The sequence below is a fragment of the Toxoplasma gondii genome, chromosome X, assembly GCF_000006565.2.
Source record: "Toxoplasma gondii ME49 chromosome X, whole genome shotgun sequence".
Taxonomy (NCBI): domain Eukaryota; phylum Apicomplexa; class Conoidasida; order Eucoccidiorida; family Sarcocystidae; genus Toxoplasma; species Toxoplasma gondii.
This window is the reverse complement of record NC_031478.1, coordinates 6,465,180-6,478,247: the sequence shown is the minus strand read 5'-3', so window position 1 is coordinate 6,478,247 and position 13,068 is coordinate 6,465,180. Positions and strand designations below refer to the sequence as shown.

General features: G+C 52.0%; 1 protein-coding gene across 1 annotated transcript; it reads left to right on the top strand.

Moving 5' to 3' along the window:
• The first annotated feature begins 2,107 nt into the window (after positions 1–2,107).
• On the top strand, positions 2,108–13,056 carry TGME49_214750 (hypothetical protein). The gene is made up of 12 exons (XM_002370755.2): positions 2,108–4,426; positions 5,250–5,418; positions 6,047–6,105; positions 6,505–6,639; positions 7,311–7,399; positions 7,566–7,712; positions 8,628–8,687; positions 9,448–9,795; positions 10,069–10,102; positions 10,582–10,632; positions 11,047–11,091; positions 11,502–13,056. The coding sequence occupies exons 1-12, from the start codon at positions 2,398–2,400 to the stop codon at positions 11,660–11,662; spliced, it is 3,327 nt and encodes a 1,108-aa protein (XP_002370796.1). The 5' UTR covers positions 2,108–2,397; the 3' UTR covers positions 11,663–13,056.
• Positions 13,057–13,068: the final 12 nt, after the last annotated feature.

Genomic DNA, 13,068 nt, shown 5'->3' with positions numbered 1-13,068 from the left:
AGGAAAGAATACACTACCACACACGGTTATCCCTGCCTTGTGCCAGTTTCGGTTGGGTCTGTGAAAAAAGAAAATGCAGCCTCGTGAACTTACCCTAGTCTTTTTCCTAGATCTTGCAAACTGCCGCCCCGCTTTCACCCAGAACCACACAGTTTACTGGTGACTTCCGGGGAAATTTCGAAATCCTGCTTCAGGTGTGCAGACAGGTCAAACACAAGGTACGACGGATATTCACTTGTTCGTTATTCACACATTCGCGCAAGACAGAACGCAGTTCAAAAAGTCACATAAGCAGCTCTTTCCCCTTTGACGACGCGGCCTTGCGGGTTCCAGCCCGATGTCCGTTCTGAATGGAACACTGACATTCTCTTGGTCGTAATTATCTGCCCGTACTGAGACTGCAAGTGAGTGACAGTGCCCTAAGAACGCAACCTGAATTTCTTGAAGGATCTCTGCTTTGAGAAGTTCATTGCCATGTATGTTCCGTCCTGTACGAAAGAAGCAACGACTCCTGAACCATGTCTTTAGGAAATACGAGAAATGTCGCGTGAAATAAAGATGGTTGTACACAGAGAGACTTTGTACATCGGGACAGAAAGCCTCTAGAGACGCGAGAGCTGCAGTGAAGAGCTGAAGGCGGAGCAGCCTTCCGTGTGGAATGAAAGTACCGTGTCCTCACACATTCGCTCCACTTCTTTAGCACCCAAGCAACTCTGTCGAACCGGGACACCACTTCACACGCTGACAACGACGTCAGTGTCCGGAGTGATGCTCCAACGTCAACATGGACGGTGAAGGAGCCTCCGGAGTGAGAACCCTGAACGAGCAATTTCAATACATCGGGGAGACACTGTCAGCCCCAGACCACTGCGAAGTTCCAAACAGATACTTCGAGTTACGAAAAAAACGGAACCTAGTGGTACGAGGAAACAACAGGCCGCATAGTTCTTGTGAAAGCGAGTTCTGAACCACCAGATCGACTGGTAAAAAGCCTGCGCGCTCTTGGAGTTGCTTGTGTACTTTTTGCGTAAATTTCGTGGAATAGGAAAACTTGTCTATAAGAAGAAAACAGGTGGTTTCGATCGTTAGCTTCTTCCCTTAGACCGTTTTTTCCCCTTGTGCTGTAGGCAGCATCGGACAGGAACCAATTCTTGTGTCCTCGTAAGGCCTATCCTCTTCCTGGAACCCAAGTATTGTTGGAGTCATTGTGCCCGTCTGTGCATCGAAGTCGACACTCGGCTTTGCATGTTTAAGTCCACCGGCTCCCGGTTAAACTCTGACCTCCTAAACCTGGCTGGGACGCCTACAGTAAAACGACAGCTGAATCGAGACAGATATCCTTTTCGGTGTCATATTTCTTCACCCCACTTTCTTTTCAGCTTGTGGCTTTCCTCTTTGTAGCACAAAACAGCCCCGAATCTCTCGATCTATCACGAGACTGCTGTCGCTAGTGGTATGGGGGCGAGGGAATGGGGTTGCAATGGAGAAATTGCGGCGGTTATGAAATCGCCAGGAGGGGAAAAACAGCGGGAAGAAGTTTGGTCTCTGTCTGGAAAGCGACAGTCCTTTCGGATGAGAGAAAAACCCACTCACTGACTACCCTTTGAAGCATAAGTGGCGATTTACCATACGGGCATTCACAGCTCGCATCTCCTGAAGATCGTAGATCGATGAGAGATGGAAAACAGAGACAATCGTGCCACCGGTTTCGGATGGAATGACTTTACAAACGCCGCAGAATGTGCTCGAAGATATATTTCCCCCCACTGTTTCGTGGCTCTCCTATGTCGGCGGCCTTCCGAACTCTCGCAGGGCTTGCTCTCGCTCTGGAGAACGGGGAACCCGGTTGTCACTCCCGTTTTTGCGCGGGCATTTCTCTCTTTTCGAAGTCAATAAGACCGAGGAGTCGCTGGCATTTTTCATACAGCGTCAGAGTTTCATTTTCTGCCTTTCATAAGACACAACGGATTTCGTGCGTGTCTCGGGTGTGCGTAGGTTGTCGCTGTCGCGCGCGGCCGCCGAAGCTTCCGTGCATGCAGTCGAGAGAGGGCCAGCGGCCACTCGCTATGTCGATCCAACGTCGTTGGTCTGCCACAAGTTCTTTTGCCTTCTTTCTCTTGTCCTCTTTCCCCCCGCCTTGCGCGAAAACCTCGCGACTCGGCTCTTGTGTGTCTCGTCCCTGTCGCCTGCCCGGCACCGCCTGCCTGCTTTGCTCACCACCACCGCGCTGTCTGCGAGACTGCCTTTTTCCTTTTCTCCGAGAAATCGCGTTTCTCCTCTCCTCTTCACCGCGCGCGTCCAGACGAGATCTCTGCATCGTTTTGTTGGAAGCCCCTCTCGAATCTTCCTTGCGCTTCGTCTCTTCCGTCTCGGTCTCTGCTCCCCACTTCCTCGGCCATGCGAGTCCCCATCGCCCCGTCAAGCCTCTCGAAGGCGACAAGGCGAAAGCTGGCGGCGAACGCCGCGGCTGGTCCCGCTGTCTCTGCTGTCCCCGCGCCTGCTTTCTCGCTGCCGCCTTCGGCCTCCGGGCGGCCCTTCGCGTCTGCGCCCCTGCTTTTCTCGCCCTGTGGAAAGCTGCCCGCGGGCTCCGGCTTGCCCTACGATGCAGCCACGGGTTCCGGGCCTCTCGCTTTGGGGGACATGCGTTCCTGTGTTTGGTTCCCTTCCGTATGCAACGCTCTTCTGCATAGAAACCGCTTCTTCAGCGTTGCCCCGCCGCCCCTGTACAACGGCGCAGCTCCTGGGTTCCGAGAAGACAGTGAGGCCCCCAGGTACCCTCCCCAAGAGGCGGCGTACGACGCCTCTTCCTACGGCGTAGACCCGCGCGCGCCACAGTTCTCGGCGCCCGGGACGCCCTACGACGCTTCGGGGTCCCTCGGGGCGTACGGATACTCGGGCGCCCCTGGGCAAGCCGTGCTAGGGTACCCGGCGCCGTACGGCCAAGGGTACGGCGGAGCTGTCGCCCCCGGGACTCCGTACGGATCCGGCGTCCCCAGTGCTGGGCACTACCCCCAGGGGGTTCCCCAGGGATTCGCCGGGGAGGCAGGGTACTGGCCAGAGGGCCAGACAGGGGCCCCGCAGGGCGAAGGATACTGGGACGAGACCCAGCGCCACCTGGCTCAGGGGTACCCGGGCCAGATGCCGGGGTACCCCCAGGCCTCGGGGGCCTACCCACCCTCGAGCCCGTACCCGCCACCTGGCACCCCGGGGGCCGGCAGCCCCCCGGGTCACTACGCGACCCCTGGGTACCCTGCCCCGGACCACGGCCAGTACGCGCCGTACGCACGGGCGGCCGGGGCTCCCGGGGCTCCAGGGTACGGCTTTGGGTCTTCGCCTTCCTTACAGCCTTCGTACTACAGCGCCCCGGGTCTGCAGGCCCCGGGTGGAGCGCCTGGTGGAGCCCCAGCTTCTCAGGGCGACGAGTCCGCGAGGTTCCAGGAGCGAATGATGGAGTTGCTCCAGAGGCGTCTGGGTCACAGGGCCTGGCTGTACGAGTCGGCGCTGAAGAAGGGTGGACCTGAGGCTTTGCTGCGGCTGGCGAACGACCCCGAGGTGCTGCTGCATGCGCGGTCGATTGACTTTGTGTACGTCCTCACGCGTTTCCATCACTCGTTTCGGATGAATCGTCTGGGGGCCCCCGCCACATCCGAGGCCGGGTCTGCTGGGGAACAGGCCGAGCCGGCGAGTCTCGAGGAGAAGGAAGGCGCGGTGATGACGAGGGAGTCAGAGCGGATTCTCGAGGAGCTCGTCAAATTCGTTGACAATGTCCGCGTTGCCTTCAAGCGCCGGGACGCCCGCGCAGAGGTCGGGGTCCAGCCTTTCCGACAGAGTGCCACAGAGAAGCGCGAGGGCGAGAACACCCAGAAAATTGGCAAGGGGTACCTCCTCGACAGGGCGCGCGTCTTCCACCTTCTCGCGGCCCTGACCCTGCCCGAGTGTGCGGCTGCTCGCGCCGTCTCTCGCGCAAAGTTGCATCAGAGAGTGGCACTCCCCTTCTGCGCGATCGCCTCCGAGGAGGCCTCCGTCCTGTACGACTTGGACATCACCCGAATTCGCGGCGGTGTCGTCGCCACTATGGAGCTGCTTCGCCTCGTGGGCTTCACCGGCCGGATCAGCCACTTCCAACACTTGATTGTCGAGGACCAGGGGTCCGTGGAGCCCGCGGCAACTCTCGCACCTGGGGAGGAGACGGGAGACGCGGTAGGAGACAGTGAGGGGCAGCGAACGCCTGGCAATGAGCTGGGGTTCCGACGCGTGACCGTCGAAAAAGAAGACAGCCAGCGGATCTGGGGAAAACTCGCGCAGGTGTACATTTCGGCGATGGACCAGGTCCGCCTGGAGCACCTTCTCCCCGCGTTCACTGGAATTTCTGTCCTCTTCGAAAAAGACCTAATCTCACGCTCTGTCTTCCTGCAAACGGTGTCCGGTAAGAGTCGTTCCCGCGATGCGAGTCGAACAAGGTAGTGGTGAGCTAGGTAGACGCGAGAAACTTGACAAGCATCTCTAGGTGCGTCGTGACACTCCTTTCGACCAACCTTGAACCACGTGAAATCGGGGTGGGAAAAGCTGTGCGACCGTTTCAACGCCTAAGGCAGAGCACTGGATGTGATAGCAAAAATTGCGTTCCTAAGAATAAGATGCACTCTACCAAACAAACAGAGCTCGTCTGTTGTTGGATCCACGAGATCCATGCGTCGCGACTGGAGCCCTTTGCCACAGACCCTGCTGTGACAGTCAGGACGACCGTGCGCTTTCTTCCATCGTTTTGATCTTTATAGTATAGCGCTCGAATTGATAGTCCAGAGACATACGCGGACCTGGATACGGAATCCGACTCCGTCTCACGAACTGATGATCGATGTGGTAGCACGGGGTTCAGGTGAACTCCCCTTCTAAGCATGGCGTTCCCGTCTCTCTTGCCGTTTTTCAGTCTCTCCTTTTGAGGCAGCTGTCTCCTTCCATAAATGCTTTGCCGTGAAATTGATACAGTTATCCGAGAGCTCGTGGTCCAGGTTTATCCAAGGAGACAATCCGGCGTTTTTTTCCTCTCCTTTTCTCCATCGCGTTTCCTCTCTGTGTCTCTGCGCACGGAACACCCGCGGATGCTACTATGCAGAGTCCTTTTGCATGTTTGTTTAGAAATTTTGCCGTCAGAATACTCGGATCTGCCTTGTTATATCTATCAATCCATATACATCTACATCTAGCATTCTGTCTATCTCTGTGACTGCATGCATTTGCGCGTTTAGAGTTGTGCCAGCGGATGGTGGTCCCGAATGCGTTTGGCCAGAATGAGGCTCGAGGCGGCGCGGCGATTCAACTTCTCTTGGACCAGTGCACAAACAGCATGCGTTGCCAGCAGCAACACCAGCGCCTGGGCTTCAGTTCTCTCCGGGCTCTCGCACGCATCATGCGCGAGTGAGGCGAGCGCGCGCACTGGAAAACCGAAATCAAAAGCGAGAAACGTACAACGACAAAGGACGACAGAATTAAAACGAAAAAGACAAGGAATGCCTTGAACCTGCGAGGCTCGACAGCAGCTAACCGGCGAACTGTCGACCGAGAGAGAGACCTGCACGCATGCCTGCAGATCCTCACTGAACAAAAGAATGGAGTGTGGTTGTCAGTGACCTTTCTTCATTGATAAGAGAAACGAACACACAACGACGAATACTCCCGTGCAAGATCACGCGGAGAACGGCGTTTCTCTCCCAAAAGTCGGTGTAGACGAAAGGAAGATTGCCGAGTTGAGCCGGCATCTTCCGAGTCTTTTGATCTCGACAATTCCAGGACTTCTCAAACGCGAACCTCTCCACATACGTATATGTATGAATTCCGCTTCCACGTTTATGTACATATTTATCTGCTCTCCTCTGTATGTACGTATGTATGTATGTATGTACGTATGTACGTATGTCTGAAGTTGCCTGCATTCAGTCGCAGATTCACCGAATCCTTGCAAGTTTTTCGTTTTCATGGAAGGAGCCGGGGTACGCTCATTTTCGAGTGCACAACGGAGGGCAAGCTGTTTTTTCTGATTTTTCAGGACGCGATCGGATGTGGTGATCCGCTGCCTCTCTGCTCTGTCGTTGCTTCGCTGTCTCCGTAAGTCCGGTGTCAGCAGTCAAACTTGCAGATAGCACGTAGCCTCGACTCGCGCGAGCAAAGGACAAGGACTGTGTGTCCGAGATAGAATCTCTACTTGTCTGAGAAGAGAGAAGACGCAGGTACGCAGCCATCCGCTTTTACCGAAATGCGCGGCTGTGCGGCAGTTGCCAGACCTCCACAGTCTTGGGGGCGCGCGTGCTCGGCAGTGCAAGCAAGCCCCTAGAGTGTGTGCGCAGAGTGGACTGAACTGAAATGTTTGTCAGTTAGCGCAGAGAGATCCGTTCCGAAAATGACTGTTGTCACTTCCAGGAGGTAGACACAGTGTGCACACAGAGGTCCCTGCAGCAGACGTCTTCATGAGCGATTTCGCTTCTCCCTTCGCTGTGTCTTTCGCAGGTGAAGAGAATCTCGGTTTCTTCAGTTCTGTTCTTCTGAAGCGACACTATCGCCAAGACGTCGCTGCACGACAGCTGTCTCCGCGGACCCTCTCTGCGTTGATCTTCACGCATGCAATGACCAGCTCACGAGCCGGTGAGGCCACTGAACCGAAGGCCATGGGGAGACGAAGAAAAGAACGTCTTCTTTCGTGGTTTCCCCTCACTAGCCAGTCCCCACGCATGTGCAGGACAGAGGCGCGAGCGAGCCTGAGGGTCCCCCTCTCGGAGGTCCGCTTCGCTTGGTCATCTGAAAGTGCTACATGAACTGCATGCAGGACGCGATGTTGGTGGCTCTTCCGTCCTTCACTTTGACTCTCTCGCTGCCGCGTCTGCGTGGAGCTTGCGTGACTGGCTTGACCCAGAAAGAATGCAGAAATCTGAAATTCGTGGGTTCTCAGACGCTGTCGCTTTCTCGAGAACCAAGCCGCTTTGCGAGGAATACAAGAGCTGGGCTCCCGTTCATTCTTGCGGGAATTTTCTTTTTCGTAACGCCTCTATTAGACGACGAGAGCGGTATTCCATCTAGCGCCTCCGGGGAAGCCAGAGCTGCATTTTTCTCCGAGTAGACCCCCCGTGTCTGCTTCAGTGTCGTTCGCCGGACGGTCGACCGTCGAAAGGACGTGAGGACAGGCGGCAGTGGGGCGCAGGAAGACCGTCTCTCGAGTGGGTGCATGCGCTGCACCTTGTGCGTTTGGTTGCTGTGTGCGAGGAAATCGAGACAGACCCAACTGAGTCGCGTCTCTTTGATTTCTGCTTTCTTCACAGACATTCACGCCGTCGAGCTGACGAAGGTGTTGACGTCCATGATGGGGACCGTCGAGCGCGAACGAGTTCTTAGCACAGAGGACAAATGCGTAAGTTGAAGCTGAGAAGCAGCGAACCGCTGCGTCGTGAAGTCTAGAGGCATCACACGGCGTTCAGCCTGTTGTGCACGACCATCTCGCATGCAGACACTCAGGGCGGGGAACCAGCGCGATGCTCACAACAGACTTAGTGTCGGCCTTCCTTTTTGTCTGTCAGAAACTCGCTTGGGCCATCTGCGCCCTGCGCCTCTACAGTCGAGAAGAGGCTGGAGGACAGTGGGATGAGACGGTCGTCACGCGTCTCCTTCGGCGTCTCATGGAGCAGACAAGAGACACCAGCGGGAAGCTCTGCTGCTTCTTCCTGGTGCGCCTGCCAACGCCCGTGAATACGCATGCAACTCGCATGCAAACCGCATGCAGTGTCGACAGAAAGCGGCCATAGGCTTCACGCCTGCGTCACACGTTTCGTGCTGGACTGGCCGCCGCCTGATTCAGATACGCCACAGAATCCCCATGCATGCAAAAAATCAAGACTTTCACGATTGTCTGGCCCGGTCACCACGGCGCATCTTCTTCGCACACATTTCTAAATATCTCAAATACATCTCAAATACCTACACACATATATATATATATATATATATTTATATATATATTACATATATATATATATATTTATATATATATTACATATATATATATATTTATATATATATTACATATATATATATATATATATATATATGTTACATATATATATATATATATATATATATATATAAGAGATCGACAGTAACGGCCAGTGGCCGCATTGCTAAAAGACAGGTAGATATGGTCGTGTAGAGCCAAACTGCGTGTATGTGTTTGTATGCGTATTTCTGCGACTTTACGGCAGTGGGCTCTTGGGCGTACTTCTGAGGGTGTCTTCTTGGTGTGTGAATGGAGGTCCAAAAGTCTTTCGCGATTGTTCTTTTTTTTCGCATGACTCACACAGGGATGCGAAGACCTCTGTAGATGAGCAAGCGAACAGATACGTTTTGCGTGGACGTCTTTGCATCGCGTCCGTGGTATCACTCCACTTATAGCTTTCGTTCGCCTGAGAAGCAGAAAACATGTTCTTGTTCTAAAATCACATATCTTTTCCCCGGCTTCTCACAGAAATGAGATGAGGCGTCTCTTGTCTCTATGGTGCTCTCGAAGCCGTCTACGCGTACAGAAGTGGATAGATGAAAACGCCGTTTGCGCTTCTTTTGTTTTCCCTGCGATTGTGTTCTTCCAGGAGGCCGCGAGAGAGTGTCGAGACGTCGTAGATGAAATGCACCCAGGCCAAGGCTTCAAGGTAAGTCGAGGTTTTTATTCGTGCTCACTTTTAGCGTTTCACTCTAATGCCTTCCCAGCCCAGTTCACGTCGTACTCAGTCATGCGTACATAATGTAAATATATATTGTATGTACGCATGAATTTGCATGCATATTTGGGCGTGATTTTGATGTGTGTAGGATACCTGCGTTGCTCGTAGTTGTTCTTCATATGTCGTTGCTTTTGGCGTTTCTGGATTTGGAGTAGGAGTCCTTCCTCTCCATTCCAGGCTCAAGAATTTGCGTTTTTGAATCCCTGAAGCCATTCGTTCTGAATCCACACTTGCATGCATCCAACTCTTTTTATAGGTCCCTTTGTGCACGTATATATCTCTGTCTGCATGCATGGCGACCATCTGATTATCTATTCCTGTAGCTATATCTATCTATACCTATGACTGTCTAGATGTATTTGTCTGTGTGTATCAATTTCTGCATTTATCTCTGTTTTTCTATCTATATTTTTATTCATCTATCTGTATCTGTCTGTGTCTTTCAATAACTCATCAAAAACCTCCGTGTGTTTGTTTACATTTATATATATATATATATGTATATATATATACATATATATATGTATGTATATGTGTATGTATATATATATATATATATATATGTATATATGTATACATGTATATATGTATATATGTATATATATATATATATGTATGTGCATGTTTCCTGTCGGGAAGACTAGACTGGCCGTCTTGCGCATCTTTGCCTGCACGTTCAATTTTCCAGGATTTCTTTCCGGCAGAGCGACTGGAGAAGGTGACTCAGGACTACGACAGGTTCGGCTACTACGTGATGAAGGCCGACGTCGCCCTGCTTCGGCGAGCTTTGCTGACTGCTGGTGCGACCGTGAAGGTCTCTCCCGATCGGCAGACCAGCTCGGAAAGGGCAGCGGTCTCTCCCGGAGCTGAAGGGGGAAGCGCCCAGGACGTAGGCGCAGAGACCGAGGCGACGCCGGAGACAGAGCAGGAAGGTGGAAGCGAACCTCTCGAGTCTCAAGGCATGGCTGGCACCACCTGGGAGGAGGGTACTCTGCTGGACGGATACCCTGTTGCGTTCTACTGTCCGGAGCGAAAGGTAGGTTTTGCCCTGAAAAGGCAGGAGATTGTTGGGAACTTCAAGTCCTGCGGAACCAGATGGAGACGCGCGCGCATGCGCCTGTTCGCATGTGCGTGCAGTGCATAGTTTTTAAGTTGCAGAGTGAAGCGCGCCAACCTCCCAATTGTGGCATCGGCCTTGAAAAAAGATCTTCTGTGGGAGGTTTCTGAAACTCGAAGCAGAAGAAACTCACACGGCTCGCTTCCAGTCGAGACGTCTCTTTTCTTTCCTCGCTCCGATGCTCTGCTACAGATTGCCGCGGATATCGACCGTCCTGCACGCTTGCGTAAGTGAATCTCCCAAGCTCATCGTGAAACACAGAATACGCAGGAGAATACAGTTAAACATGGACAGCGTGTGTACATGTATCTCTACATGTACACACATATGCATGCATGCACAGGTGTACCGTTGGTTCTATCTAAGATCTCTTTCTCTCTCTATCTCTATCTCTGTTTGTGTGCATGTGAATATGCAAGAAAACAGATTTCAGTGTGTATCTAGATGCATGCATGTGTGTACGTACGCATACGCACACATACGCACGCAGCATATAAACAGAACTGTCCACGGACAAACTCTGGACGCGTGAGGAAAGTATGATTTGAGCAGAACCGAGGGGAATGTGGAGACAGGTGTCAGAGTTTCCGCATCGCTTTCGTTGGATTCGTGAGAGAAGTCAAACAGATGATCTGCATGCTTTTTGCGTCTCCGAGACAACTTGAAAAAGAGGCGACACCGTTGTGTCTCGTTTTCTGCACGCAGCGCCAAAGTACATGAAAATGCGGCACCTGAAAAAATACTTCGATGAACACGGTGAGAGACACTCGGGAGATTTTCGAGGCGAATTAGACAGCTGTCTCGCGCTTTTCCCGCCCTGCCAATGACACAGAAAAGGACCGTGCATGCACATTGGCTGACCACCAAATGCCAGCCTGGAGAATTGTCGACACCCATGTGCACATCCCTCGCGAGGGATAGCCTGCATGTATAAAAATATATGTAAATATGTATGTATATATATTTCTATGCATGTATATATATGTATACATATTCTGGTGTAGGCAGGTGCTCATGGACGTCTGTGTATGTGCGAGGTATTTATATGTATCTTGCTACCGTGACGTACGCACCTCCTGCAGTGATTTGAAATGTGTGTGTGTGCATGTACGCGTGGTGACATGTTTTTTTATAGACCCATCTTCCTTCCTTCTCTACTGTTTTCTTCAGGCATTCGCTACATCATTTACAGCGAAGAGCTCCGACACCACAACGGTGCGTTTCCAGACCCGTAGAGACCTCTTGGAAGTTGACACTGAGTTTACACGAAGCAGGCCTGTTCTCAGAGGTCTTGCTCAAGTGTCTGCTCTTCGACCTCCCATATATCCAGAAGTCCCCTTTCCTTTCTTAACTATTTTCCAATATGTGCGTATTTATACACACATATGTATGCATATAATATATATATATATATATATATATGCACGGTGTACATGCTTCATTTGCTGAGCCAGCTCCTCGCGCCTATACCAGCAGCACACCCCTATGTATATATATATATATATATATATGTATACGTATATATGTCCCTGTATGTGTTTCTGAGTATGTGAGTTGTCTGTCAGCGTTGCTTTGTTGTTTGGTAGAGTAGCGAGACTTCGTTTATGTATGTTTCGTTGTTTCAGAAGACACGTTCACTGGGTTCTTGAACATCATCCAAAATCCGGAAGACCCGCGGTCGACGCTGGCGGCAGTCCCGAAGCAAGTGCGCGAAATGTGGACGAAGCGCTCTGGGGCCTCGCGGGCCGCGAACGAGGAGACAGGAACTTCAGCTTCTGAAGAGTAGAAGAAAGTCTCAATTTTTGTGAATCGAACGACCAGGCGGCATTCGTGACTTTTATATGGAGGACGGTAGAAAACGCCTGTGTGCTCGACCTTTTTTGAGCTAGTCACTCTTCCCGCTACATACACATTCATGTTCGTACGCAAATTCGTACACATCTATATACTTGTGTATTTAAGTTTGCAGTTGGGTACATAGGTGCTGTTCTGTCGCAGTGTGAGAGGAACGACAGTGTGTCGTTTTGATCGTTTCTGGGAGGGTCGTTGGTCTCGTTTTCGAAGCATTTGCGTTCTTTGTTGTTTTTTTACTCACCGTGGCCTCCATGCATGCACCACGGAATGCTCGTCGCACGGGGATCCCTTAGTTCCGCTCCGGATGTTGCGAGCGACGAAGGAAGGTCAAGCATTGTTTTTTCTTCTCATATGTTTGGGATGCATGCAGCGGCAGTGTGCTAGACGTCTCGACAGCTCCGTCGCTGAAATGTTCCTGAACAGAACCGTGGAAAGTGCATCTCGAGTTCTCTGCTTTCGTCTGTCAGAATGCGCTCGTGTCTCTGTCTCACTGGACGTAATCTTGGGCCATCGACGACTCTGTCATGCCTACACTTGCGGTGGCTCCACGCTTGCTCGAATCCTGACCGCTGCGCGTGGACTCTCAAACCTACGTTCTCTCTTGGAAAAGGGTGCCTTTCGCGGTCAAGGAAATCCAAACACATTCGGTTTTACTGTTTTGGAGAAAGAGCGGCATGCCTCTGGCCATGCCCAAGTTGAATCTGCCCTGTGCGGCTGATGTGCAGCTTCGTTTCCACTTTTCCACAGACGCGATTTCTCACGTTCGAACGCCGCGTCTCTGAACAGAGGAACGAACGCAGAGTTGTTTTTGTGCGAGGAACGCAGCGGCGGTGCGTTTCAGGGAAACGCTTTGGTGCGGTTCCCCCCTCAGCCGCAAGACTGTTCAGATTGAAAGAAAAGGAAGAAGGGACTCGTGCCTGCAAAACGTTTTCGGTGCTTACGGATTTCCACGTACGAAAATTTGAGTCTGTTCCCCACACACAGAGAAATTCCTTGACTTCCGGTAACGCACCGTGTGTCTAGACACGAGAAAGCGAGCAGAAACGCGAAGAGTTTATTCCACTGAACTAGTCCACATGGACTACCTTCTATGCGTAACACAGGGACTCCTAGACATCTTGTTGGGAGTCGAATGCTTCCGATCTCGAATTTGCCTGGATCTGCGTTTCTTATGCTTCGAGTTGCTTTCACTGGGACAGACAGAGAGGCGGCCCTACCTTCGACGACCTGCGTGAGAAATTCGCTTCTGTAAAGTCTGCAAATGGAGAGACCTCGTGAAGCCATTTTGGGAAATGTGTGACAGGAGCGCTGAGCATGTGTTTCGCAACCGGAGAAACA